This window comes from Manduca sexta, chromosome 20 (assembly GCF_014839805.1).
Source record: "Manduca sexta isolate Smith_Timp_Sample1 chromosome 20, JHU_Msex_v1.0, whole genome shotgun sequence".
In the NCBI taxonomy this organism is placed as follows: Eukaryota; Metazoa; Arthropoda; class Insecta; order Lepidoptera; family Sphingidae; genus Manduca; species Manduca sexta.
In genome coordinates, this window is record NC_051134.1 from 1529887 (window position 1) to 1555328 (window position 25442).

The following is a 25442-nucleotide window of genomic DNA, read 5'->3' on the forward strand; positions in this document are numbered from 1 at the left end:
AAGATTCTGAACTATAATGTGTAAGAATCAAAATATATTTCTAATGAATAGCTTGATAAATATCTGTAACATAATAATCATGAGATAGTAAAACAGGTTTAATGTTTTTATCGGCTGCCCCTTGTAATATATTAATAATACAATAATGCTATGCCCTGATAATTGGATCCATCATTAATCACTTGTAAATAATAAAAACTTTAGAAACGTTCTAAATTAATCTCCCTTGTTTGTCCATTGAAAAGTTACATTTGGGGTTGCGTTTTTTAGAGGACGCAATTTTATTTTTTTGAAGTGTAGGGGGGGTCAGTGTAAAGCTAAAACCAAGTTTGTGGGGTCGCCACCCTTGTCCCACGGCCGCCATCTTGAAAATAGGGGTTGAAATGGTTTTTACGATGTATCTCTTAAACTATTTATCTGACAAAAAAAATATATAAACATTTTTTTGTTGCAAATTAAATTCTCTACAACTTTGGTTCAGTAACTTTTTGTCGTAGAACTATAAATAAAAAAGTTATAAGCGAAAATGTTAAGAAATTCAATGTTAAGCAATGTCCATTGCAACGTCATCAGAACGTGTGTTTATAAGGTTCATAATACTTTATTTTGTACTCTCATTTATACCCAAATACCCAAGGGACCATTAGGGAACAAAAGAACATCTGCCTGCTATTATTATTATTATTTGTAACCTCTCTTATTGTAAGAATAGCTGATAATATTGTGTTGAAGTTGTCGTTCAACTTATATGTTTTAGTTGTGCTACATATTTCTGTACGTGCAGATGTATTTTATTCTGTTTTTAATTGTGAAGACGATTTCGAATGATTTTAGACATGATTTTAACTTTAGTGAAAACTACTTTTTTTTTATTAGCATTTTGACTTTTTAAGTGTGCTTTTTTATTATTCCATCATGAGTGATTGTTTTATTTGTAAAAAAACCTTTAGGTGAAAATAAAATAAGAACTGTGAAGGCAAAAGGTGTAAAAACTTTAATAGAGCGAGTTGTAGCAAAAAATGATGAGGTTAATGAACAATTTTTACGAACTGTTTCGGAAGTTACTGTACATATTGCGTGTTATTGTTATTACGTGGACAATCGAACCGATAATGTTGTTCGTCGTTGCAGCAGCAGCTCCAGTAGTTTATTTTCAGTTTCAGAAGCTCCAGAGCCAGACTTTGATTTTGTGAACAATTGCTTCATCTGTGCCAAAGCGATTCAGGATCCAAGTAATTCGCGTACAAGCCGACAACCGCGGGTTTGTGTTGTACGTAATGAGAGTACAAAAAAAGTATTATGAACCTTATAAACACACGTTCTGATGACGTTGCAATGGACATTGCTTGACATTGAATTTCTTAACATTTTTGCCTATAACTTTTTTATTACAGTTCTACGACAAAAAGTTACTGGACCAAAGTTGTAGAGAATTTAATTTGCAACAAAAAATGTTTATACATTTTTTTTGGCAGATAAATAGTTTAAGAGATACATCGTAAAAACCATTTCAACCCCTATTTTCAAGATGGCGGGCGTGGGACAAGGGTGGCGACCCCACAAACTTGGTTTTAGCTTTACACTAACCCCCCCTACACTTCAAAAAAATAAAATTGCGTCCTCTAAAAAACGCAAGGTAAGGCCTAAAAAATGTAACATTTCAATGGACTATGTACCGCAAATTAAACACTTATCAATTAAGCAACACTACTACCGTGACTATCATAAAGTTAGAACTTAAAATTGAGGTCACGTTTAGTCTCTACAGTTAGGCTAAAGTGTGATTGTCTGTGATGCGACACCATTATATATGGCTGCGTTTTTTTTTTTCTATAAATCTCGAATGCCCGTATATTTTCTCAAATAGGCCCCTTATTACAATAGACTTTTAAAAATTCCGTACAAAATGTGACGATGTTATAATTTTTTTCTCTATCAAGATAGTAATCTATTATTATAATATTATAAAGATTGAAATTTTGACACGAAGTCACATATAGTAATGCCAAAATTTCAACCTAAACGGCGTTATTAAATTTATTTATATCAATCCTAGAACATTTAACGGAAGTATATAAAATCAATAACGTAAACAAGTAGCACAATGTTGAAAGTAATAATGTATGATCTGTACTTATAATATTAAACCCAAACAAGTCGACGTATCGTCTGCGTCCCGGAGCGGGGACGCCAGGCCAGCGTTATTGTCAGTTAACACATCTATAATATCTACATTTCAATATGTTCAATATTTTGACTAGAAATCGTGTTATACTTATTACTTTCTAACAAAACACATAATTTACAGAATATATAGCATTTTTTTTTAATAATTTACAGTTTACTATAATTGTACAAGACATCGATGGCGGTCGTGGAATTTTACAATTTATTACATTATATCGTGAGAATCCAGTGAGGTTACTTAAAGTTATCACTTATTTAAAATATTACGCGGAATAACGATGATTCAAAATCACGTTTTTAAATCTACACTATACTTACAACGTACTTTATAAAATCTGTGATAAATCATTATTACATTAGCATCTCTTTTATAATGGGAATTATTTCAATTTCGCATATAAGTATTTATTAGGAACATCTAACGTCCCGAAGGAAATCTGATCTAAAGATGACATTTATATCGTAATATTCACAAAACATACATTGTGATCCCAATTATCAAAAGGAATGGTAAAAGTCACCTATAGATAAGCAAGAAATATACTCGTTACGATTTTTTAAATTAAGCTTTATATAGGTACATACATAAAATCTCAAATTAATTGTTCTAACTAGAATTAATTTAAATTTAAAATAGCTACATTTTATGTTAATGTCATACTGCGGTGATGATAGTAATTTGATTATGTGATGATGTTCCGCACATCTTATGCCGATGTTAAGTCTTATTGGACACGTACCATGTAACGTCTTATCAAAATATTAATATAACATAATATGGTTACCCTTGGAACCCTATACAATAACTTTAACACTATGTTAATACCATCCATCAAAAGTCATTTACGCCACCTACATTATTCTAAGGAAAGGTTTACGACAGCTTCATGAAATGTTCTCCATCAATATTACCGCGTCGTCATCGGGAACTGCGCAGCCTCGCATCTGCTGGTTTGTTTGTATTAGCTGATAATTTTACAATACTTTTCTTCTGGTGCTTTTCCCTGTTCCTCATTTTATCCGGCCTTTTTCCCCTCTTTGGAGTCTCCGTCACTACAGTCTCCTCATTTACCTGTTCACGGGCCCGTTCATTAGCTGATTTGTTTATCATTTCTTCACTCTTCTTGTCAAGTTCAGCCATGGCTTCCTGTATTGCATTCTCGAGGAGACTGTTTAATTTTCTACTCCTGTTTTAATAAAATAAAAAAAAATACCAGTTATAATATCGGTAAACACTTAATAATATAATAAGTGGCGGTCAATTTCAGCTCACATAATTTTAATACTTCGTCACACAAGTCTTTGGGTTGGGTTAATCACACAATTTCAACGACTTCATTTCACCGCAAACAATATAAAGCGTTAGGTACTCTTATGCTTATAACAACGGCTCGAACACAAATGTCTTCGTGATTACATAATAAAGTAACCGCTCAGCGGTGTGTGTGGTGTGTGTGGTGTGTGTGGTGTGTGGGGTGTGTGGCGTGTAGTGTGGTGTGTAGTGGTGGCGACTCACTTCCGGTGCCTGGTGCTGGCGGCGTGGTGCGCCTCGAGCCCGTCGCAGAGCGAGAGCAGGCGCGCGCGGTCGAGGAGCGCGACGCCCTTGTCGGCGCCGAACCAGCGCACGGTCCAGCGGCCGTCGGCGGCGCGCGCCTGCAGCTTGCCGGGCCACGACGCGTACCCCTTCACGGGCCCCCACACTAGGTCTCCCGGTTCGAAGTCGTGCGTTTGTTTGTCGCAACTGGACTCTTGCGGCCGTTCGTCGACTTCGTCTTCGCTTTTAGTATCTATTGACGTTACACCTGACTGAGCCTACGTTCTTTTTGTATCGCAAGTACTTAAATAACCTCCACCGTACTCCACCGTCACCATTAAGAATTTACGAAGTTTTACCAAATTTTGAGGACGCATTTTGACCCAATGCAGTAAAGCTGCGTTGGACCGTTATTTTTATTTTATCAGAATTACCTTCAAAGCTAAATATCGTAATGTAATCGGTATACAATTTAATATTTTCTTTGCGGTAATGAAGATTATAAAATAAAGGTGAACGAAAAAAGCACATATAATATTTTAACATCTAATACGTGAAACATACACATAATATTATACTTTTTTTGCCACCCTTAAATAATATTTAGATAAAGACCGAAGTATGTGAAATGTGCTTACTTACAATGATGAACAGATGAAATGATGATGGCTTAACAATGATGCGTTAGTAATGGAATCCCAATTTGTGAGCCAATTTGGTTACGTTCAAATGTGGTGCAATGGAAAGCGACAGAAAGCCGGGTGAGAACGTTTCAACGCTGAACATCTCTGTTTTATTCTGATTAGTTTCCAGTACACCCTTTATTAACAGCTGTATCTTGTATTAACCCAACCAAAAGAAAACCAATGACCAATAGTATTGCATTATGTAGAAGCTGAAATATACCACAACACACATCATTATGACGTAATCAGTGATAACTATATGTTCATAAAGTATTTTATTTAATTTAGTATGTCCGATGGTAAAAAAGCAATCCAAAACCAATACAAGACACAACATCATAAAAATTTTGAATTTTGTTAGCTGTGACTAAAGCGTGAAATGATTTTGTTTAGATATATTAGTATTATGACTTTATCGGCGAATTAAAAATGGGAATATTTGATGGAAGTGTGATTTTCATCACATAGCATTTTACAAGCCAGACTGCTAATCGTATTAAAAGTAAAGAAAAATAATGCAGTATAAAATTTTCCTACTCCTGAATATTGTGAATAACTTAATCTAAGATATTTCTAATGGACTACACACAAATGTATCGAACTCATTTAAAGGCCATATAATTATTAAAACCGTATACATGAACAAAAATAACATGGACGAAAAAACCTTTCATATATCCACATAAAAACAACCATTAATCACGTCACGAAACCAAACAATGTTTAACTTGTATACAGAGTTGATGCGGAGTGCACACTGAAGCTGATAAACAGAAAAATCCCGATAGATTAAAATTGTAAACTGCAAAGAGTTCGAAGCGTAGCAAAGTGATAAAAATAATAGACATTTTGAAAATGTACTTACCATCGCCCGACCCTAAATGTCGGTCAAACAACTTTGGCAAAGATGACATCTCCGAACTGGATCCAGATGGAAAATGTCGCGTGTGCGATTTGTCGTGAGAGCTAATACCAAGCGTGTCATATTCTGACTCTTTGGGTAGTCCGTGGATTGCATTGTAACTGTTCGTCCTCATTATTTTGTCCGATCTGTACGTGGAACCATCTCCGAACTCATTCTTCCTCTTATATGTGTGAGTTCGGTCGTAATAACTATTTGACGTCATAGCCATTATATGTTGGTTGTTCATAGACGGCGTGCTCATATTTTGATTGTAATGTATGTCGGTAGATTCCACGGTGTTGTGAGGACGATTTGACCGCATTAATGTAATGTTTGAAATCATACCTGTAATAAAATATCCCTAGCGTGAAAAAAATACCTCACAGCAAGTATAAGATGTAGCAGTAATAAGGTTGACTAGAATAGAATAAGATCAATGGCGGATTCACACACTAAGTATACGAAATTCTGTTGACTTCATTATTATTTGTTTATTATTTGTTAATAAACATGCATATTCAACCTTCTAATTAGGACCCTCCCCCGAACAAATGGCTTTGAACATTCTTTCCAGCGCTACAGTGACGGGCTGATATATTCAAATATTTACGAATAAAATCTATTTTTTTTTAAGTATTTTTGAAACTTTTAACTACTAAAGGATTTCTTCTTTAATAGTCTATAAACTAGTGTTGGTTGTAAAAATAATGTGTACTTTAAGAAATGCACGGAATTGTCAAATTTAGTGGCATTTTCATTATGAAATGAATGAAACAATATCCACAGTAAATAATTTAAAACGACCAAACTAAAGATAATAATAATTTATTATATAAACATGATTACTTTTTTTTCTATATGTACTATCAATTTCGCATAAGATATATTTTAAATATTTCGGTTCCAGTTAGAGCTGTATAAATGTCGATTGATCGAACAGCCAAGAGGCTTTTAATAGGATTCTATAGCCACACTTGTGACTCTGATTTCATAAACGTCCAAAGCCAACACTGCGTTTAAGTAAATATAGATAGTATTAAATGAAACATTTACTTTGCGCGTCGTTGTCTGCGCTGAAGTCATTGCGTGGCGCAGACCACGAGTGGTCGCGCGAGTCGGCCATGTCCTGCTCGCTGCTGGACACGCACTGCACCATTGCCTACAAACATTTTTATTTAAATATAATTATTTGCAAATATCTGTTACCGAAAAGCGGCGATAGCCTAGTTGGTTGTGGAACGAACTGCCGAGACGAATGTCCGCAGGTTCAAATCCCAAGGGCACACACCTCCGAATTTTCTAAAAAATTATGTGTGTATTCTTTGTGAATTATCGTTTGCTTTAACGGTGAAGGAAAAACATCGTGAGGAAACCTGCATACCTGAGAAATTCTATAGGAATTTTCGAGGGTGTGTGAAATCTACCAATTCGCACTAGTCCAGCGTGGTGGATTAAGGCCTAATCTCTCTCAGTAGTAGAGGAGGCCCGTGTCCAACAGTGGGACAGTATATAATACAGGGCTGATATTATCTCTTATTGGCTCGCTGTTGAATACGCAATGTATACAGGGTCATTTTGACATTGCGTTACTTAATGAAACCACATAACCAATCTTCTTGAAAACAACAACTTACAAACTACTCGAACCGTAGACGTGAAATAAAAATTTCGAACAAATTAATACCAATAAAAGATAATTTTAATTTAACACGCCTTAAACACTACTACTATAAGACAATTATTTGTAGAGGCAATATCACACCATCGGTCAGAAATAAACTCTTGCACACGCCATATTTGCACTAAACTACACATTGATAAAAAAAATCAGAGAGGTAAAACCGAGATTTTTTATGAAAATATTCGTTACTCGTGGATGATTTTTCGCACAATGTTAGCAGAGGTTAACTTATAAGGGGTACTTCAATATGAAACTCACCGAGGAGTTAGCGTCTGCCGGCTCCGGGGACTCGGTGGTGGTGTCGGCGTAGTTAGCCTGCGTGGAGAGGCACCGCGCCGCGCACAGCCGCGGGCTCGGCGCCGGCTCCAGCGCGCCCAGCGGGCTGTGCGTCGTGGTGTCGGGCGGGCTGCCCGTCGCGCCCGCCGCGCCCGCCGAGCCCGCGCACGCGCCCCCGCCCCCGCCCGCGCCCGCCGCCTGGTTCACCAGCGTCTGCGTGGACACCGAGTGGCGCGCGTGTCCATCGACCGCATCCCTGCCGTCGCCGTCCGCTTGGCGCTGGCGAACGCCGCCAATGATCTTCCGTTCGACGATTTCCTCAACGCGGACGTGTTCCGCGGCCGCCTCGGCGAGCGTCCTGCTCTTATTCTTGGCGCCGAGCGCGTCGCCGAAGGGTCGGACGTGTGGAGCGGCCGCGAGCGCCACCTGTGCGGCGCCCTGCGAGTTGGATACCAAAGTGGTCTGCTGCTGCACTATGGTCGTGTTCTGGTGGACGAATGTCGGATTGCCCCTGTTCGTGGGTGCGGAGGCGAGCGAGACACGCTTCGGCGACAACGGTACCATTAGCGTCTGTCCGGCCTGGTTTGTCTGGATGTATTCCTGCGTCTGAACACTTCCGGGACGCATTTGAGCAGCTGTGTTAAAAGTCACACTCGTCGGACTGAGATTAGCGAGCAACGGGCTCAGTTGACCATTAAAATTAGGACCATTCATGACGACTTGGCCGTTTGGAGACAAAAATTGAGCACCGGGGCTGTGTTGGGACTGTATTATTTTGCTCTGTTGATTCTGAGCTCGAATGACAACTCCACTGTTTGGGCCGGTGGCGAACACGCTAGAATTTTGCATGGGAGTAAGGACATTCTGTCCGTTGACCGCTTGCAGTTGAAGCTGCATAGGCATTCCGGTAGAATTATCTTGAATAATGGCAGTACCGTCGGCAGTCATTACCATACCGCCGAGATTAGGCACGATAAATTGTTGGAAAGCTGGAAAATTTGGCATGACGCCACTAGCATTGTTCAATAAGTTAACTGGTTGTAACAGATTTATTTGTTGCGACGGGGACGTGTTGGCGATTATTTGCTGGGAACCATAATTATTTGTGTTACCTTGTCCATTCATTACTATATGAGCTGGAGTTCCAGATTTGCCCGGCAATATAGTAAGCGCTTGCAGCATAGGTGTGGGTGATATGTTGTTATTTGGAGACAGTTGAAAATTCCTAGGTGAAAATTGTGGACTAGTATTGTGTTGAGGCGAGGTATGATGCACCATTATATTACTAGGGTTCGGCTGTGGTGCCGCTATTTGTAAAACATTCGTTATGTTAGGCGATTGAGTCTTCTTTTTCTTATTTCTCTTTTTTAAGCTCTCTGGAGACAACATGGCTACACCCTGCACGAAACTATGATGATTTTTAACATCGAGCTGCCTGGTGTTTTCGTTCGGTGATTGCCCTGGTACGATGCCTCCAGTCATAATTTGTGGCAACACGGCATTCTGTTGTACGACTTGGCCGTCCACGGCTACCATTGGCGGCTGCAAAACGAATGGCGCTGGTAAAGTATTCACCACCACTGTAGGTTGATTCACCATCGGCTGTACCGTACCCACTGTCGGTATAACTTGAGTAACAGACGCGCTGACATTTGTCACAGCGCCAGAGCTTTGAATTGCCGATGTTGCGGTCGTAGTCTTAGGGGGTGGCGGCGGCATCTGATTGTTGGATACAATTATTTGACCAGTCGAGGATATGAGAATTTGGCCAGGTGTTGTTGGACATGTCTTCCTCAATTGTGATAGAGAGCCTGATTGTGTGATTCCCGTTTCCGATTTAGCTGGCAAATTCCCAATAACATTTTGCACCATTTCTAGCGGTGATTTAGTAATCATGCTCTGCGCCGTTGTTCCAGCTATATGTAAAGGATAGCTGGTTGGTAAGTTTACTGAATTAAAGAAGGGATCCGGTTGATTATTTGGTATTGCGTACGTGGTGGCTAAATTGATGCTTGGCGGTGGGGGCGGCCTAATGAAATTGGCTTGAGAAGCATTTATTGATGTAGTTGCAGTATTTGCCTTACCAGCTAGCACCGAGGTAACGGTATCTCGAGTGACAGAAAATCCACTAGCCATAGTCGTTACAAATGTTTGGACGTAACATGTTTGTATTAGTGAGTGGGCTGGACCTCCGCCAAGATGCGGAGGGGGACAGTAGCCCGGCATGGTATTTTCTATCCGTCTTCGAGATTCTAGTCTATACATATCCGGAGACGATTTTAAACCGGATTTTACTCCGACCATTGTTGATATGTTATCTACTTCCATGAGATTTTTATTCACGTTATGATTCGATATGAAATGCATCATTTGAGTACCAGTAATAGACTGGTTGTTTGGCGGTCCAGGGGAATTATAAGCATAAACTTGACTGCTGCCTGGTGTCGGGGGATTACTGTTAAAATTGTCGCGACACGAACCGGAATTCGAACATGCCGGACTTGGTACTGGATATGAACCGTTAGGTAGCACTTGAGAACTATTGCTGCCGCTACTATGTGGAGTGTCCGTGTTCCTTGAACTATTTGATGACGTCGGCGATGGTTCTGGAGGTTGAAGAGTCTCTGTGAGCGAAACGTTGCTGGTGCTAACAGTTCCAGCCTGTATAGGACCGCAGTTGTCGTTCAACGTGGGACTTCGTTCAATGAATGTCGATGTTACTGGATTATCATCATAACTATGCTTGGGACTTGAAATTGCATGGCTGCCATCTATTTCCATCTTGTATACATTGTGCTTCATATATTTAAGTCTCACCTGATTGTCTGTATACTCAGGGCTATTATTCTTCATTGATAGATTACAACCCTTACAACACTGAGGCATAACGTTGTCCGGTAACATGCTACTGTCAGGTATGCTGGTCGGAGAAAGTGATGGATTTGGCACATTGTGTCTGTAGATGTTAGAAATTTCGTTAGATTTTACAACGGGCTTGATTTTCTCCACCTGGTTTTGCGTGACGAAGCAACTGTTATTAGTATTATCATACTGATTGTTATCATATGACGAATTTATCCCTACTTGTTTCGAAATAGTATTATTCAATAATACTGTTTGCTGGGCCAAGTATCCATTAGGGTCTTCCATAAAAGATGGAACATTATTGCTCGATAGATCGTCACATGGCATACCTTTTGCATCTTGTAAGAGGCGCATTCCGTTACATCCAATCGTGACAACTTTATTTTCCGCTGGACTATTTTTCTTTTTACCGCCTTTATTACCTTTAGTCTTTTTCTTGTTTGTATCTGTGGCAGGCCATTGTTGCCCCATCATGGTGTAGTGTTGCGGTAACGGAGGTACACGCGAGCACATCGCTTGATTCACGGCTTGTTCGTTACTCGAGAACGAGCTGTAGGAACTAGAAGAATCCTCCGATATGTTTGTATTAACTTCATCGTAATCTGTATTATCTGGTTTTTGTAATTTCGGTCCGGGACTTGTTATAGGATTAGAGAAATTAGAGTCATTCCTCTTCACTTGCCATGGAGGCGTTTTCGCTGGATTTGTTTTAACCACTGCACCATTCTGTATTACTAACTGAGCTTGAGGCACATATTGACTTTGACTTTGCTTATTTTGGCTAATATTTTCTATCTGTGTCCTAAAACCTTTCATTTTCATTTCAATTTGCTTCTGATTTTGTTGTATAAATATCTGTTGTTGCTCGTTAATTTTTTGCATTACTTCTGGAGTTAACGGTTGGTTTAAACCACAAAATATTTGTGATTCTTCCTCTTTGTAAGGGTGTTTTAAATTTAAAGAATGGGAATTTTGCAACGTCGTTACATCTTTCTTATCTTCTTTTTGTTCAATTTCTAAATTCTGAGAAATGGTTGAAATATTTTTGTAGCTTGAATGCTTACTAAGTCCAGTATTAACCCCAATTATTTGGCCGTTAGTGCCTAAAACCGGCATTCCAATATTAATAGAGGAACTAGCTGATACAGCAGAAGACTGGCTGAGCTTCTGTCCATTGTCAGAATTCTCCTGATGTTGTGATATCCACCCGCTGTTCACTGTGAGATAGTGAGAACTCCGGTGGACGTGGGTATCTTGCCGTATATCTCCATCTTGGGAGACTGCGCCCTGTTGCGCTGGTGGAAACGTTGATAGACAAGATTGTTGCGTGTTGTTCCCGCGCTGTATCGCGATAGCTGATGACACTTCGCGACAAGGTTCCGAATCTTGAGACTGAAAAGGTAAAACGGTATCATCAGGTATTTAAAATGATAAAATTTTGTATAAGGTAAAAAGTTGCAATACCCACCTTTATCTCGCCATGGGAGCGTTCCCTCTGCACCATTAATTGGGAGACACTCACATTAGTTGCGAATCCGGACCTTTTCTTCATCTTTTTCTTGACTGCTGTCGACTCGGTAGCCGCGACTAAAAAAGTATTAAAAAAATATTCTATCAAATTTACTGTTTTGGTGTTCTCATTTAAAAACTTACGCAGTACAAACATTAAATGAAATAATTCATTAACATAAAGAATGCCCTATTGTATGATTTAGTGTTTAATACACTAATAGATTGAACCCAGATGATTCAATTTTTAGTTGTTTTACTAGCATAAAAATATATTTATGTAAATTACTGGATTTTATATGAAATGATGTATTCGTGGTTTACTCAATTAATAATAATAAACTAATAATAGTTAATATTTTCAACTTTCGTATCAATACCAATTTACAATATAAAATAAAAAACAAAGGTATATTCAACTGACAATTTGTTTTAGTAACCATTAAATAAGAAATGTAAACTGATGCCCTATTTAGGAAGACCTTGATTTGTCCAGATAGTACGTTAATGTTTTTTATCATTGGTTGTAAAACAATAAATACCTACATTATAATTATTTTGTATTTTTAAGCATACCGTTGCTGCTATTGTCTTGTAACGTCAATGTTTATCTGTAGTTTTGAACTTTCCCCCTAAATATTAATGTTAACATTTTTAGGATCCTATAGTAACAATTATAAAGTGAAATACAACAAATGCAACCATTAGCCAATGCGCTGAGTACGCGAATAAACTCGAAATCTTTAAAATAATTTGACTGTATAAGAGAAGATCGGTTCTCGATATGATTTTCCTCCACTAACTCATCAGTGGTATTGTATCAGAATATTCTCCTTAGTGGAGATAAATGTCAATATCCCTATACTTAACTGCAGGTCCAGTCGCATTGATGGGGATACCTTTCGTACGCATAGGCACAGATCCAATATGGGAAAGTTTTCAGCGCCTAATGAAATCCAGAGTACCTTCAATGACATCAATAGGTCTGCTTCTGTTAATGTATTTTCGAGTTTCACTTTTTATTTAAAAAGACAAATCCTGCAATCATGCGTATCTAATACTTTATGAATACTATGCTTGTTGTGTTTTCGTTTTTATTCTATTTATGTTGGTATTTTTTGTATTTATGTTTTTTATGTTAAATTGTTTTAATTTCTAATTTTGAAATTATTTCCTTCAATATGTTTCTCTTTTATATAAATACTGTTACACATTTATAATTTGTGATTAAATTCGTTCATAACATTGTAATTTTAATTAAGTATGTTGTGTCTATTCACTGATGGTGTGCCTTTAAATAAATAAATATTAAATAATTTAATTCAAAATGTTAAACAAATGCAATTTTATTTTAGCATGGATATTTTATCGTCTTCAACTTCTAAATTAAACTAATAAAATACGCGATGTTTGGCCAAAGTATGTGAGATGCGGTGAGGCCGACCCGGTGACTTTGAGCTGATCTCTAGACGACCTAACAAATGGAAAAGAATGAAAAATGAAATATTTTTATTTATTTGGGCAGTCTCTTCACATCAATAAAGCTTTGTAAGTAAATATTTGTGGATCTAATTCGAATAGTTACTTTATTAGTGCGTTAAACATCAATAAATATATCCCGCTGATACCTTTTTTTGTAAAATGAGTTATCAAATATTGTTTTTGTTGGTTTGAGTGAATTTGTTTTATTACTTGATCCATCATAACGAAATATATTTGTTGGAGTACTGAGGCTGTGGGAGAACGTTGGCCGCCTCAGGAATATTCTATAAATTCTCCAGCTCCAATCTCCAAATAAACTGTGTCGAACGCAATTACAGCAGATAATAGTATACTATGAAACTATTTATTTATATTTACTTATATATTTATCTTTCGAACTACGAAAGTACTCTTCTCATTAAATGAATCGAGAATAATCAACGAAAAAATATTTTCTTTTATTTTGTAAATTTTTTCTTAGTGAAAAAACCTTGCATCGTCTTGTTTCACTAAAGATAATTTTTGTTCTTTAGGCTGCGGTGTCATCGCGCGGTAACCACGCGGCGGTATCCCATCAGTAGATGTACGCGAAGAAACGCGCGTGGGACCACGGCCTATCAGATCAGGCGACCTTCGCCTCCCGCACTACGCTCAGGCCGCGTAAATTTTTTTATTAACATTTATGGAGTTGTGCGCAAGCGCAAGCTGGCATTCTAGCAAATACGGTATAATAACTATCGACAATTAACTGAATTAATAAAAGTAAAGAGAATAGATATTTCATTAAGTATTCATTAATCATATTACATAAATAAATCTAACTTTTACTTCGAAATCGTTGCACGCTGCCCCAAATTTCAAGTGATTGTTACAGTTACTTGATTAAAGTTGATCACGTTTATTCATAAAATGTTAAGACCGTCTGCTTATAATTTCATAGCGTTCCAAATTAGTTAGCGAGCCGAGTATAATGCCGTTATCTATTTGCACATTATCTGCCGATTTGCAATTAAAATACGGGTTGCGCTCGTGGGGTGGTTCGAGGCGAGGGTGGTCTCCGAGGCGCCGGGCCGGGCGTCGGGCCGGGCGCCGCGGCCGGGCGGGCGCGAGGCGCAGGGTGGCCGCGGCTCGTCAGATCAATATAGTCGGCGGGGCGCGCACCCACCACACCGGCCGCCACACCGCTCTGCACCACCGCCGATTGTTTCAAATTACACCCGCCTTTGTTCCCGCCACTGATCGACTCGCCCGCGTTTTTGTTTACACTGAACGGGAGCGTTCCTTTACGGTAATTACGCAATTCTGCGTTTCGCCGAGTTGAGATTTGTCCGTTCTGAGGTCAATAAATTTTATCCGCTTGCAATATCTTCCTTTTGAATACATAAGCACATATTTACGTTACACTTGAAATGAACATTGTTATAGTTTATTGCAACAGTTATAAATCTTAACATTTACAAATAAAAATGAATTTAATTTAATCAACTTCTGAAACTTTTTGTAGTTTTAAATTTGATAGATAACAAGCGATGATAGATTAATTCGGACAAACGATGCAATTGAAACAGGAATTTGATATGAAACACACAAGTCGAGATAAAGTAGCGGGGCCTGCGAGGGGGGTTGGGTGCATTGCAGGTTGTTACTCCCGGACGGACGACTGACGAAGTGCAGTTACCCGCTATTCATGCCGCACTAAATGCACCCCTGCACCCCTGCACCTCACACCCTGCCTGATGCCACTTAACAACAAAGACACCGCTCTACCCTCTTTGTTACAAGAAACAACTGCGTACAACCACTTATAAGCATCAGTGTTTTTTTTTTAATAATATGTCTTGGTGATTATTTTTATCTTTGTATAATACTTTTAAGGTACTGTGCGTAAATATAATAAAACTCATAACATAATCCTAAGGCAGATGCTGTATGTCTTTTAATTTATCTTGTTCTTGTATGCTGTCTTAAAACCGATAAACATTTATAGTTTTATATTTTTAACTGACTTCAAAATAAAGAGGAAGTTCTCAATTCGACTGTATTTTTTTTAATACGAGTACATTTGACACCACCAATATAAAGTAATCTGAATGACCTTTAAGGATATAATTAGTAATTAATAGACGTCGTTGATATAGTGAAACTATATAATAGGATACATTAAGGTAGCAATTAGGTAAAGCATTTTTTTAATTTTATCGCCCTACATGGACGCTATAGAGTCGGCATCGATCAAATGTGGGTCATCCATTTTAGAGTACTCTTAAAGAACTTGCGTAAGAATGAAAACTTCAAGGTAGATACTGCTGTCTATAAAACCATTCAAGTTATTTGTTTCAGTCTTTTTAAGGCTCATGCTGGAATTAATCTTACTTATAGATCGAGTAATAATAGAACATGAATAAGGCGCAAGCATTCCCAAAATGTAAATATTAATTGTGTTTTAGTTTTATCCTAGATACCAACACATTCCATAAATAAATAAGATGTATTAAGTTTCGTACAGGTTTTTTATTTATTTCTACTTTACAAAGAACCTGACTCGGCAGTATAGCAAGGCGTTTACATTAATTATTTATAATGTACAAATAAAAAGCACTATCGTAGACTTCATAGTTTAGCAGTCTTCAGCACTTACGCACATTAATCTTTAATTTCAAACCACAAATTAGCCAAAAATAAATCTCTTCAGCTACGCTATATCAATATTGGTGCATTGTATCGTTTCTGTTTAGCACAGATAGCCCGTAGGCAATAGTCAACACACATGGGGGTAAATCGATCGGCTTTGGTGGTTTTCTAACGGCCTGATTCCCTTAATGTACCATACCTCTAATTATCTATGCGGGTACACTTTCTTTGACGTTTAGATATTTACGTACCAACCAATTCTAAAATGTTTCTCGTTTTTAAATTATACACAAAAACTAATTACGTATTAAAGTCAAAATGTAAGCTGAGCATTAACACAAATGACTATTAATTTACTCGGCTAGCAGTTAATTATCATACATTAACAAAAACACCCGTAGCGTACCAACAAAATAAATAAACGTCTGCAGTATTTATATTAGCAACAAGAAGTTAATCGCTACGCCATTTAAAATTGTATAATGACTGGATCAATCGGTATGCGTATGATAAATTCCACTTGGTTTAATGTGTATCAAAGACAAACCGGTAATACACGGGACGCTGGTTTCCGGGCTAATCCCGTTCGATTCACACTCCAGTAATTGGATGAAGGCGCGCCGAGCAGATATCGTGCAGCGTACATTTATGTACTTACAAAGATGTAAATTTGTGGATCTTTGATCAATATTTGAAATATAAAAAAAAATAACAAAGACAACCGATTTAAAAAATATGTCTTTGCATATATACATATTTCAGACTAAAATATACACACACCCAACATCACGCATTTATCCCCGAAGGGGTATGCATAGGCGCAACCCGGGCGGCCACTTTTCGCCAAGTCTAGTCTGTCCCATGATGTGATAGGGGGCGAGCCTATCTCTATAAGAGTAAAATATGATATTCAAAATTTTGGTATTGTACAGTTAACTCTACAATAAATAAAATAAATTTGTTTGAGTACTTCAGCTTCGAAGTTACATTTCTATAAAGTTTTTTTTTTTCAATAACCTGGTGTATTATACTTTTAATAAATCCTGATATTTTTTTAAATAAATATCATAACAAGCCTTACTACATACAATATTAGAGCACGACTAAAATTATGAATGAATTAATTAATTTAATTAACGATTTGTGACCATTTTAAATACTTGCATTTAATAGTTGCGTATAATATAATATACATAAAAATGTTTATACAACAATTTTACCTTTTTTTTGTTCAATATTCTGCGGGGGTGGCGTAGCGGGTGACTGGGAGCGCGCTTGCAGTGTTGCCAGTAGTTTCCGTTTATGATTGCACAATTTCGTCAACTCTGCCCCAGAAACAGCTTGATAAGGTTTGCTAGCCACCTGAAAATATTTTAATACAACATTAGTTTTTAACTACAATAATTAATGTTACGACATATTTCTGCAATAGTTAAGAATTGCGTCGATGACAGGTTATTATAAAAGAAAAACGCGGGCGTAAACCTATCGCTTATAAATTAATTACAGGCGTGTACTTGAAAACTACTTTTGTTTCCTCCTCACTTAAAAAACATTTTATTCTTCGGCACAGATCACGTTAATTTAGTGCCTTTAAATAATGATAATCGAATATAAAAATAATATTAAATAAGATCATGATCGTTCAGCATCACTCACACTATTGCACAAAATTCACGCGTTTAAATTTACGCTAATTGTTGTCACGTCTTCTTACGATTTGTGTACTTGTAATTATTAATAGCATGTGTCATATAAGGGGTCGGGGCGTGCAGTGAGAGGCTATCTTAGCGCCCTTGGTACTTCATTGTATCGCGTGACCTCGAGATACGCTGGACGCGCGGACAGTTCGTCTCGTCCTTCATTGCGTTAGGACGTCTGACCTCCAACTACACATGGAGATCTGCTGCAGGGTGACACTGTGCAAAGACCGTTACAGTTGCCAGCCGGGATGCTTCTTGCCCTAAAAACATCCCTAGAGCACTCAGTAATCTCCTAAATGTTCCCTACTTTCCCAGCGATGTAAACTTAAATCGAATGACTGGTGATTTTAACAATAATGTTTTTAATCATTATTCAAAAAGCTAAGAACTGGACCGGGAGTAAGAAATGCAATTTCTTACACAAAAACAAAAATATATTGGCTGATAGTATATGACGTTGTACAATGGCAAATTAAATCAGATTATAATCCATTCCGCTAAATAGTACACCATCGCGAGTTGGTCCATAGCATTCTTGAAAATCTTTGCTAGTTTGATTAACGCTAAGCTGACCTGGTGTATCCCGAGAGTACACAGTTTTTCTAAAGGAACGCTAGGTATAACCGCGAAGCACCTGCGCACAAGTGCGTATGAAGAAAGTTAGATGGTAGGGGAAAATCCTGTAACGTCGGACAACACCTAGCGTTGGACTCTCGTACTTTCTCCCCGAGTAATGAAAGGTTCAATTAAAAGTCGGATTAGATAGGTGCTGGGAACTATAATGTTAAAGGCTCACGGTATGCCGTTTGCTAGGGACGCTGTAGGGCAGAATGTATGAGTAGGCGATTGTTGTTATTAGATGGAGTACATGCTGCTTCATATTTGATTTAAGTGAGTATTACTGCGAGTTTAATTGTTTACAATAATTTATATAAAAGAGATGTTTCAGTATTATTAATAAACTGTAAAAAAGTGTTGATTTAATAAACCGATATAATATAGAAAACGTAAAAACTGTCCTCTGTTTCCGGACACAAAATGGTCGCTTAACACCGAACTATAATAGTCCTCTTTTTGCTTCACAATTTTAATTTAACTATGACTTTATGCGTTGGATAGACTTGTATATTGATTTAGATTATTAGATCCCAGCAGTGACTAATATTTAATTGAAAGAAGTATAAACAATCTCAAACGCAGCAAATTGCGAATTACAAATCAGTCAGCCTAAACCAACGACGAGCTTTAATTCAGATATCGTCCCGACTCTTCATAAATTGCCACCATTGCCAAATGTTGTCAAAAACGACCAGCGTGTCGAAAATTGTTTGCCATATCGGGCATAAATTCCAGAGTCTGGGCTGATAGTGAGCAGAAAAACCCAATTTCACTTTGCCCGCGCGAGATACGAACTCAGGACCTCAGAGCAGTGTGGTATCGCGAACGCTTTACAACTACGCTATTAGGCAATTCATTAGCTAAATTTAATATTGTTTTTCAGGCGATAATGACAAGACCATGCAGTGTAATAAAATCAAAATTTCAAGCATATTTTCGACTTGCAATCCTAACATCACAATCGACTTTAAAGTGTTCTGATAGTGGGTCAATTAACCTGAGTATGTTTTCAATGCACTTGAGTATAGACTATAAAGGTATCATCTATCTATTATAATGCATAAAAAATAATAGCATGGCATCAGAAATAAGATAACATTTCCTTAAAAATATAGTAAAACTAGCATGACATACAGTTTATCTATTTTACATAACTTAACATTGACACATATACATGATGACTTTCTTTCTATCCTAATCAAACAAAAAACAATCCAGTAAAAAGCATAAACATAAAATCTAAAAGAAAGCAAATATCCTTTCCATAAATTATTATTATCAACATTGAGCTTAATTTACTTAGGCGCAATTATTTTCCGGGGCACCATTCAAACGTGCCTATATCGTACAAGCAAATTGAGCTTACGATGTGAACACAGTTTGCCCGCGATGGTGTTGTACTTGATCTACGTACGCGTCTGCCATTCATTATGGACGGACGCCCACTGTGCACGGCTGCACATGCAAATTGCTCCAATGTTCCCCGCTGACACAGCTGTACACAACTTGTACACAATGTTTGTGCAAAACGAGGAAATTGCCGTTCCCGACGTCGTAAGTAAGTGGTGCGTGGTAAGAACGCTGCTAATGGGCGCGTTGCAACTACGCAGCTAATTCTCACATCATACACAACAATGAGTGAACGTTTTTTAATTTGCCACGTTTATAAATATATTGCCAAGCATGTTTCAAAAAACTATCAACGTTAATTAATAAAAACTGCAATTTTGATATCATTAACTCATATCATTAACGTCTTATAAGTTTGTAATTACATGAGAGGCACTTGTTTGGCATAAAGTAGTACCGAGTTTATAACTGTGGTCGGCACACCCGATTTTGATCAAATACAATGTGCATATTTAGTCGAGGGACCTATTTAAACACACAGTAGCAGGTCATGCTTGGATGTAAATATAAAAAATGTATGGAAAAAAAATACAGAGTAAACCTATTTTTTTCGTAATTAGACTCCCAATGTCCCATACATACATACAAACTATGTTTTATTTCCGTCATGCAGCATCATTTATCCTTCCTAAAGTCTAACAAAAATCTATACGATAACTCTTTCCGACTCGCTAGTTAATAACGGGCATTACAAGCGTGAAAACGCTATAAATGTTCAAAAAAACAAATTTTTAGATATAGATAATTTCGGTGTTACCATCCAGGAGAATATTTATCATTCTTCAAATTAAATCAAAACATTTATCCTGAACTTTTTATACCGTGTTATTTTTAGTGTTCGTATTTTGAGCGTAATTAATCAAGCAACACTTCAATTGTGGTCTTGCAAATGAAATGTATGTGCCAAATAGTATTAAGATGCAGTGTCTGAATTTTTGTTTATACTATATTTGAAGTATTATAAAGTCTAAATTACGAATACGTGTTTTAAAAATCCTATCAAAACACAAACTCAAGTATCATTATTTCTGGAGCTGTTATTTGCCACTTGGCTTAAAAGTATTTAAACTAAAAGCTATACTCTAGTACGCTAAATGCTTGGGCCTGCAGCTGCACACTGACGGGATGAAATGGGATTTATACTCCCCATTACAACAAAAAATCATACTTACGCGGCCGAAAACAGGTCCTAATATAAGTTATAGAAATATCTAGAGCAAATTAATGTAAAAAAATAACATTGCTATTGCTCCATCGTAAATTATAGATTTATGGCAGTGTAATGTGCCTCCATCCGGCGAACAGAAGGTCTCGCCTGTCCTTGTACGCGTTAAAGTGCAATCACATTTGCAATTAAACGTCAAATAATGAGTTATACGAGTTATGCAAACATTGAACGATCTGTCAGCTAATATTATTTATATTAATTGACTCGGTCAACGTGAACGTTATCATAACGATCGAAATATACATACTTTGAACAGCTTAACAAATTACTGTATAACCTTTTAATATCCTCACCATGAAATTACGCAGCGAATAAATTATCCTTAGTGCAGCAAATTAGACATTTAAATGTTAGTGATTCAAATTCTGAGCGAGCAAAATAGATGCCTTGGATCCTTTAAAATGTTGCAATCTCCATTGTGTACCGAAGCACAGAGATCATAACTGACAACTATAATAATACAGTCTTTGTCCCAAAGAGAGTTAATAGCAAATCCACCTTAATGGGATGTCCGTCTGGACAGATAGATAAGCTGATGCAATACAATGCAGCAGGTCATTTCAATATGAAACCAATCAACATGATGGATGCGGCTACGTCCGCGTCACATCGGTGCGGTGCGGCGCGCGACAGACACGTTCCATACGGGACATGTCGTGCCAACTAATGACTGCGCCCTAATTAATAAATACGTTTTGTGACTGAATTATATTCATTTCATTTTACCACAGTTTAGATAACACATATAAGTACTAGTTTAAATATTAGCTTAGATTCCCATTTGGTTGGCATTCTACTAGAGCAGCGATAACTCAATGTAATAACCACTCAATAAAATGTACCACATTTATTTTATGACATACTTCTTATACATAAAAGGTATACAGATGTAATATCACAGACATTCACTGACACTTGCTTATATTTTCGACGCATTTGGCAATAAATGAATAACAACTCTTTACAACAAAGATCAAATCAGAATATGTAGCTACATTGATGGCGTTTTCAAATATCAAATGAATCAATATACCAATTATAGGCAACTCTAATCCACAACAGAATTAATAATGTAATGTGTGTAAATTCAGCAGCACACACTGTATTTGGAACGACGGAATTTTTTCAACTGGCTGCGCAGAAAATCGATGGCCCTGACCTCGATACAAAATGTAGGGGGATGTTAGAGTCAGTTGTTCCCTACAATTGACGTAAACATAACCTAACGTAACAAAACAAACATGAAGGAAAATCACATTTAAAGATTTATGGTGTGGAAGTAACTCGTGTCATTAGGTAGATTAATACCACATACATATTAATTATTGTTATTTACTGATTTAATTATTCCAAACAGAAAAATATACAATAAATGAATTGGATAATAATAATAAAATAAGAAAGGGCGTAATGAATTCTTGAGACGGGACTTGTGCTCGATGAGGCGATAGATTCACGTCTCACATCACGGGAAAGACATACAGTTGAGAAACAGTGGGCGTCTCGCCACGGACGCGACCGTCTGCTACCCCTGCAGGTATATAGATAATGCGCAGGGTTGAATGTACTATAGGTAGGTAATTGAAATTATATTACCAATAATAATACGCAGTTGTTTATAATATGCCGTGTCTTATTTCATAATACTTAATTAATGGAGATGACGCGTAAAAAGTCAAATAACCCAACAGATGAATGTCCTACTTGGATAAGGCATTACCGGAAATACAGCATAATGGAATAACGCCAATTTAGAAGAAACTTATCAACAATAATACAATAATAAAGATTTTTTTATATACCTATAAAGTTACATTATTATTCATTCTACGATAGCTTTCAACTTTGTAAATGGTAGTATCGTGGCGGGCATTCTATTAATCAGAAACAAATAAAAGTTGCAACTTGCAACATTACGGAAACCGAATGTTCAGTAATTTGATGGCCTACGCAAAAAAGTATTCGTGCCCTGACGACACGCGACATTACATGATTGATAACGCATCTCGCGTTTATACATTTGGTTATTGGAAAAAAAATAAAGTATATTGCAGAACATATTATGCACTACATAATGTTTAAAGTGTAAATGCCAAAGTTTTAGATTTTAATTCAATATGTTATTAGTGGTAAATGCTGTGTTCACCTATTAGTAGCACTCTTATCAGATGCTGTACCCTATTGCTTTTATAATATTGATTGATGTAATCTGGAGTGCTGTTGGTGTACCTTATTACAAATAAATAAAAGCATATTATAGTCTTTGTTATGTGTGTAACTGTCTAAATCTCAACAAATACAAATTTAATTTAATTTAACAAGTGCTAATGAACGTATTTCTAAAGCAAATTTCAACCCGTGAGTAAAAGTGTTTGTTTGTACTTGGTAGCATGATTCACTAAATCGACATTTTTACTAACAACATATGACACAATCTACGAAAATGTGTAACGACGTGGACCACAATGCTTCTTGTGAATTATTTATAGTTCACAGTTCGAATAACTGGAAGTTAGTCATTCTGTTGTTAAAAACTTTTGCTATACCCACATAAAGTCCCAAATCTTTGTAACAAATGTGCATTTTTATTTATTTCTAAAAAAACATTTTAGCCTGGAAGGATTAAGCTGAGGCTTTAATAATACATCAACACTTCGACGAGATAATGACTGTCTTAATATAATATAAGAAAGGTAAACTCTATGCGCTATAATTGGCCCTCTGTCGACTTTGACGAATTGTCCACTGCAATTTAAAGCGGACAAGAACGCAAACAATCTTAGAATACGGACTTTATGTTTCTGCAGGGCAGTCGGAACCAGCCAACTTGTGTCTAGAGCGGCACTATTTCCACTCGTATAACAGTTTATTTTTTCTTGTTCTGTCTGCAATCTTAACATTAGTAACATTTTCGTGTTATTACTATTTTCGAAATTCTTATCACCACGATCCCTGTTTTTTTTACGTCATATAATATTATGTAGTTTATTTTTCTGTTCAGATACTATGACAATAAGCTAAATTTAAGTTCTTGCACCGGTTGCGTTATTTTTATAATTTCTGATTCGCTTTTATTTCCTGTAAATTACTTTTATCAAAAGACATTTTTTATTTTGGTTTTAATACAAAATATAACCAGACAAAAAGACTCTACAAAACGCACCGACGCGGCATAGTGTAGCAGTTTAAGCTAGTCTTTACAAACGTTGAGCAGTTTGTATCAAGCGGGAGTGTTACGTTATACCTACGTATTGCCCTCTGCGATCGCTACTTTCACCTCGCACTTTGAGAAAGTTAATAGCGATTAGAAACCGACTCAACATTTATTAAATTGTAGTTGGGGCCTTACGATATAACAAAACATTTGCTATGCATGTATAAATTTGTATATTCTGTTTTCAAAAACAAACACTAACTAGCGTACAAATTCGTACATTATAGCGTATAAAAACGTATGCGTATAATACCTACAAAATATTAAAATTGTATTAATAGCACGAAAGTTATGATTGAAATCCGTAGAGAACAACATTGAACACGGGATCATGACCTCCATCGATCGTTAAATGTCACTTGAAGCGGTTGCCACGCGGAAACGACTTGTTCCTTTGTTCGCTGAGAAAGATTAAATAACAAATACCATAAGTTTCTTGTGTAGTGAGAACTGAACGAGAAACTACAAAACACTAAATAATACAAGAATGAATTAAGTACTACATAAATTTACTTAATTATATGTATATATTTTTATTTACAATAACGAATACAGATTTTTTTTTTGTTACTATAGTTTGCAACATCACAACAAAACACATTATTTATAACTTATGAAAAACGGTTCACTTATATTTTTAAGAGAAAAATAAGATTTACCAAAAATAAAATAATCCGAAGATTATTTTCCGCTTCATCTTTGATTATAGCGTTGATTTGTCAGCTGAATCCAAAGAAATTTTCAGTTAAGATTTAAAAATTATAATGATTAAGTACATAATATATCACACACATTAACAAAGCCATTCAAATACTCACTACTACACCACAGTAGAGTCAATACTCCACACCAGTTTTAATTATATTTTATAGTTTTAATTATATAAAAAAAACAAGTAACAAATGTGCGAAATGTAAAGAATTCCAATCGAATGTATGTCTGAAATCATAAATGTCGTAAATAGCAAAATAATGGCCTATAAACGTCTTGGCTACGGGTGAAACTGTAGTCGAGATGGTATCGCAGCCGAGTGCAGAGCACCAGGGGTTTAGCGTCTACTTCACGGCTCACGACGACAGTTATAACCGTCACGACAAACATCATCAATATACTACTGTTTATTTCTAAGAATATTAAATGTATTTATCATATCCATTAAAAAAATGAACAAAGGAGGAAGTTCACATTTTTATACTTGTAGGTGACGATAAAAGTACTATTGTGTCTCAGTATATTGGCATCATAATTGCACATTTCACATTTAAGTCTTGTACTTTGTTATCTGCAATATATAACGAGATTTGGGAAATTGGGTCCGTTGACTTAATTGTTTATCTGCATTTGTAAACGTTAAAGACAACTTTTATATAAATTCGGTAATCGCAGTACAATTTATCTACCGTCTAGGCATTTATTTCAATGTCTATCCTTATCGGTTCGGGCTGGTCGGCCGATGGTGAATCAGTGAATGCTTGACTCATCATCATAGCTACCTAGTATGTACAAAAGATTGC

General features: G+C 36.7%; 1 protein-coding gene across 3 annotated transcripts in view; it reads right to left on the minus strand.

Annotated features, from left to right (window-relative positions):
• Positions 1–1779: 1779 nt before the first annotated feature.
• The window catches only part of LOC115445393, a 42942-nt gene continuing 19279 nt past the window's right edge, over positions 1780–25442 (minus strand). The window contains exons 3-9 of one of the 3 annotated variants that reach the window (XM_037440575.1): positions 16976–17117; positions 11602–11720; positions 7251–11525; positions 6365–6470; positions 5273–5656; positions 3704–3974; positions 1780–3374 (exon numbers count right to left, since the gene is read on the minus strand). In XM_037440575.1, coding sequence (XP_037296472.1) covers positions 3107–3374; positions 3704–3974; positions 5273–5656; positions 6365–6470; positions 7251–11525; positions 11602–11720; positions 16976–17117 — 5565 coding nt within the window. In that variant the 3' untranslated portion in view covers positions 1780–3106. Of the gene's footprint in view, positions 3375–3703; positions 3975–4363; positions 4617–5272; positions 5657–6364; positions 6471–7250; positions 11526–11601; positions 11721–16975; positions 17118–25442 lie in introns of those variants that run through there. The other 2 variants (XR_005112646.1, XM_037440576.1) reach the window with 2 other exon arrangements.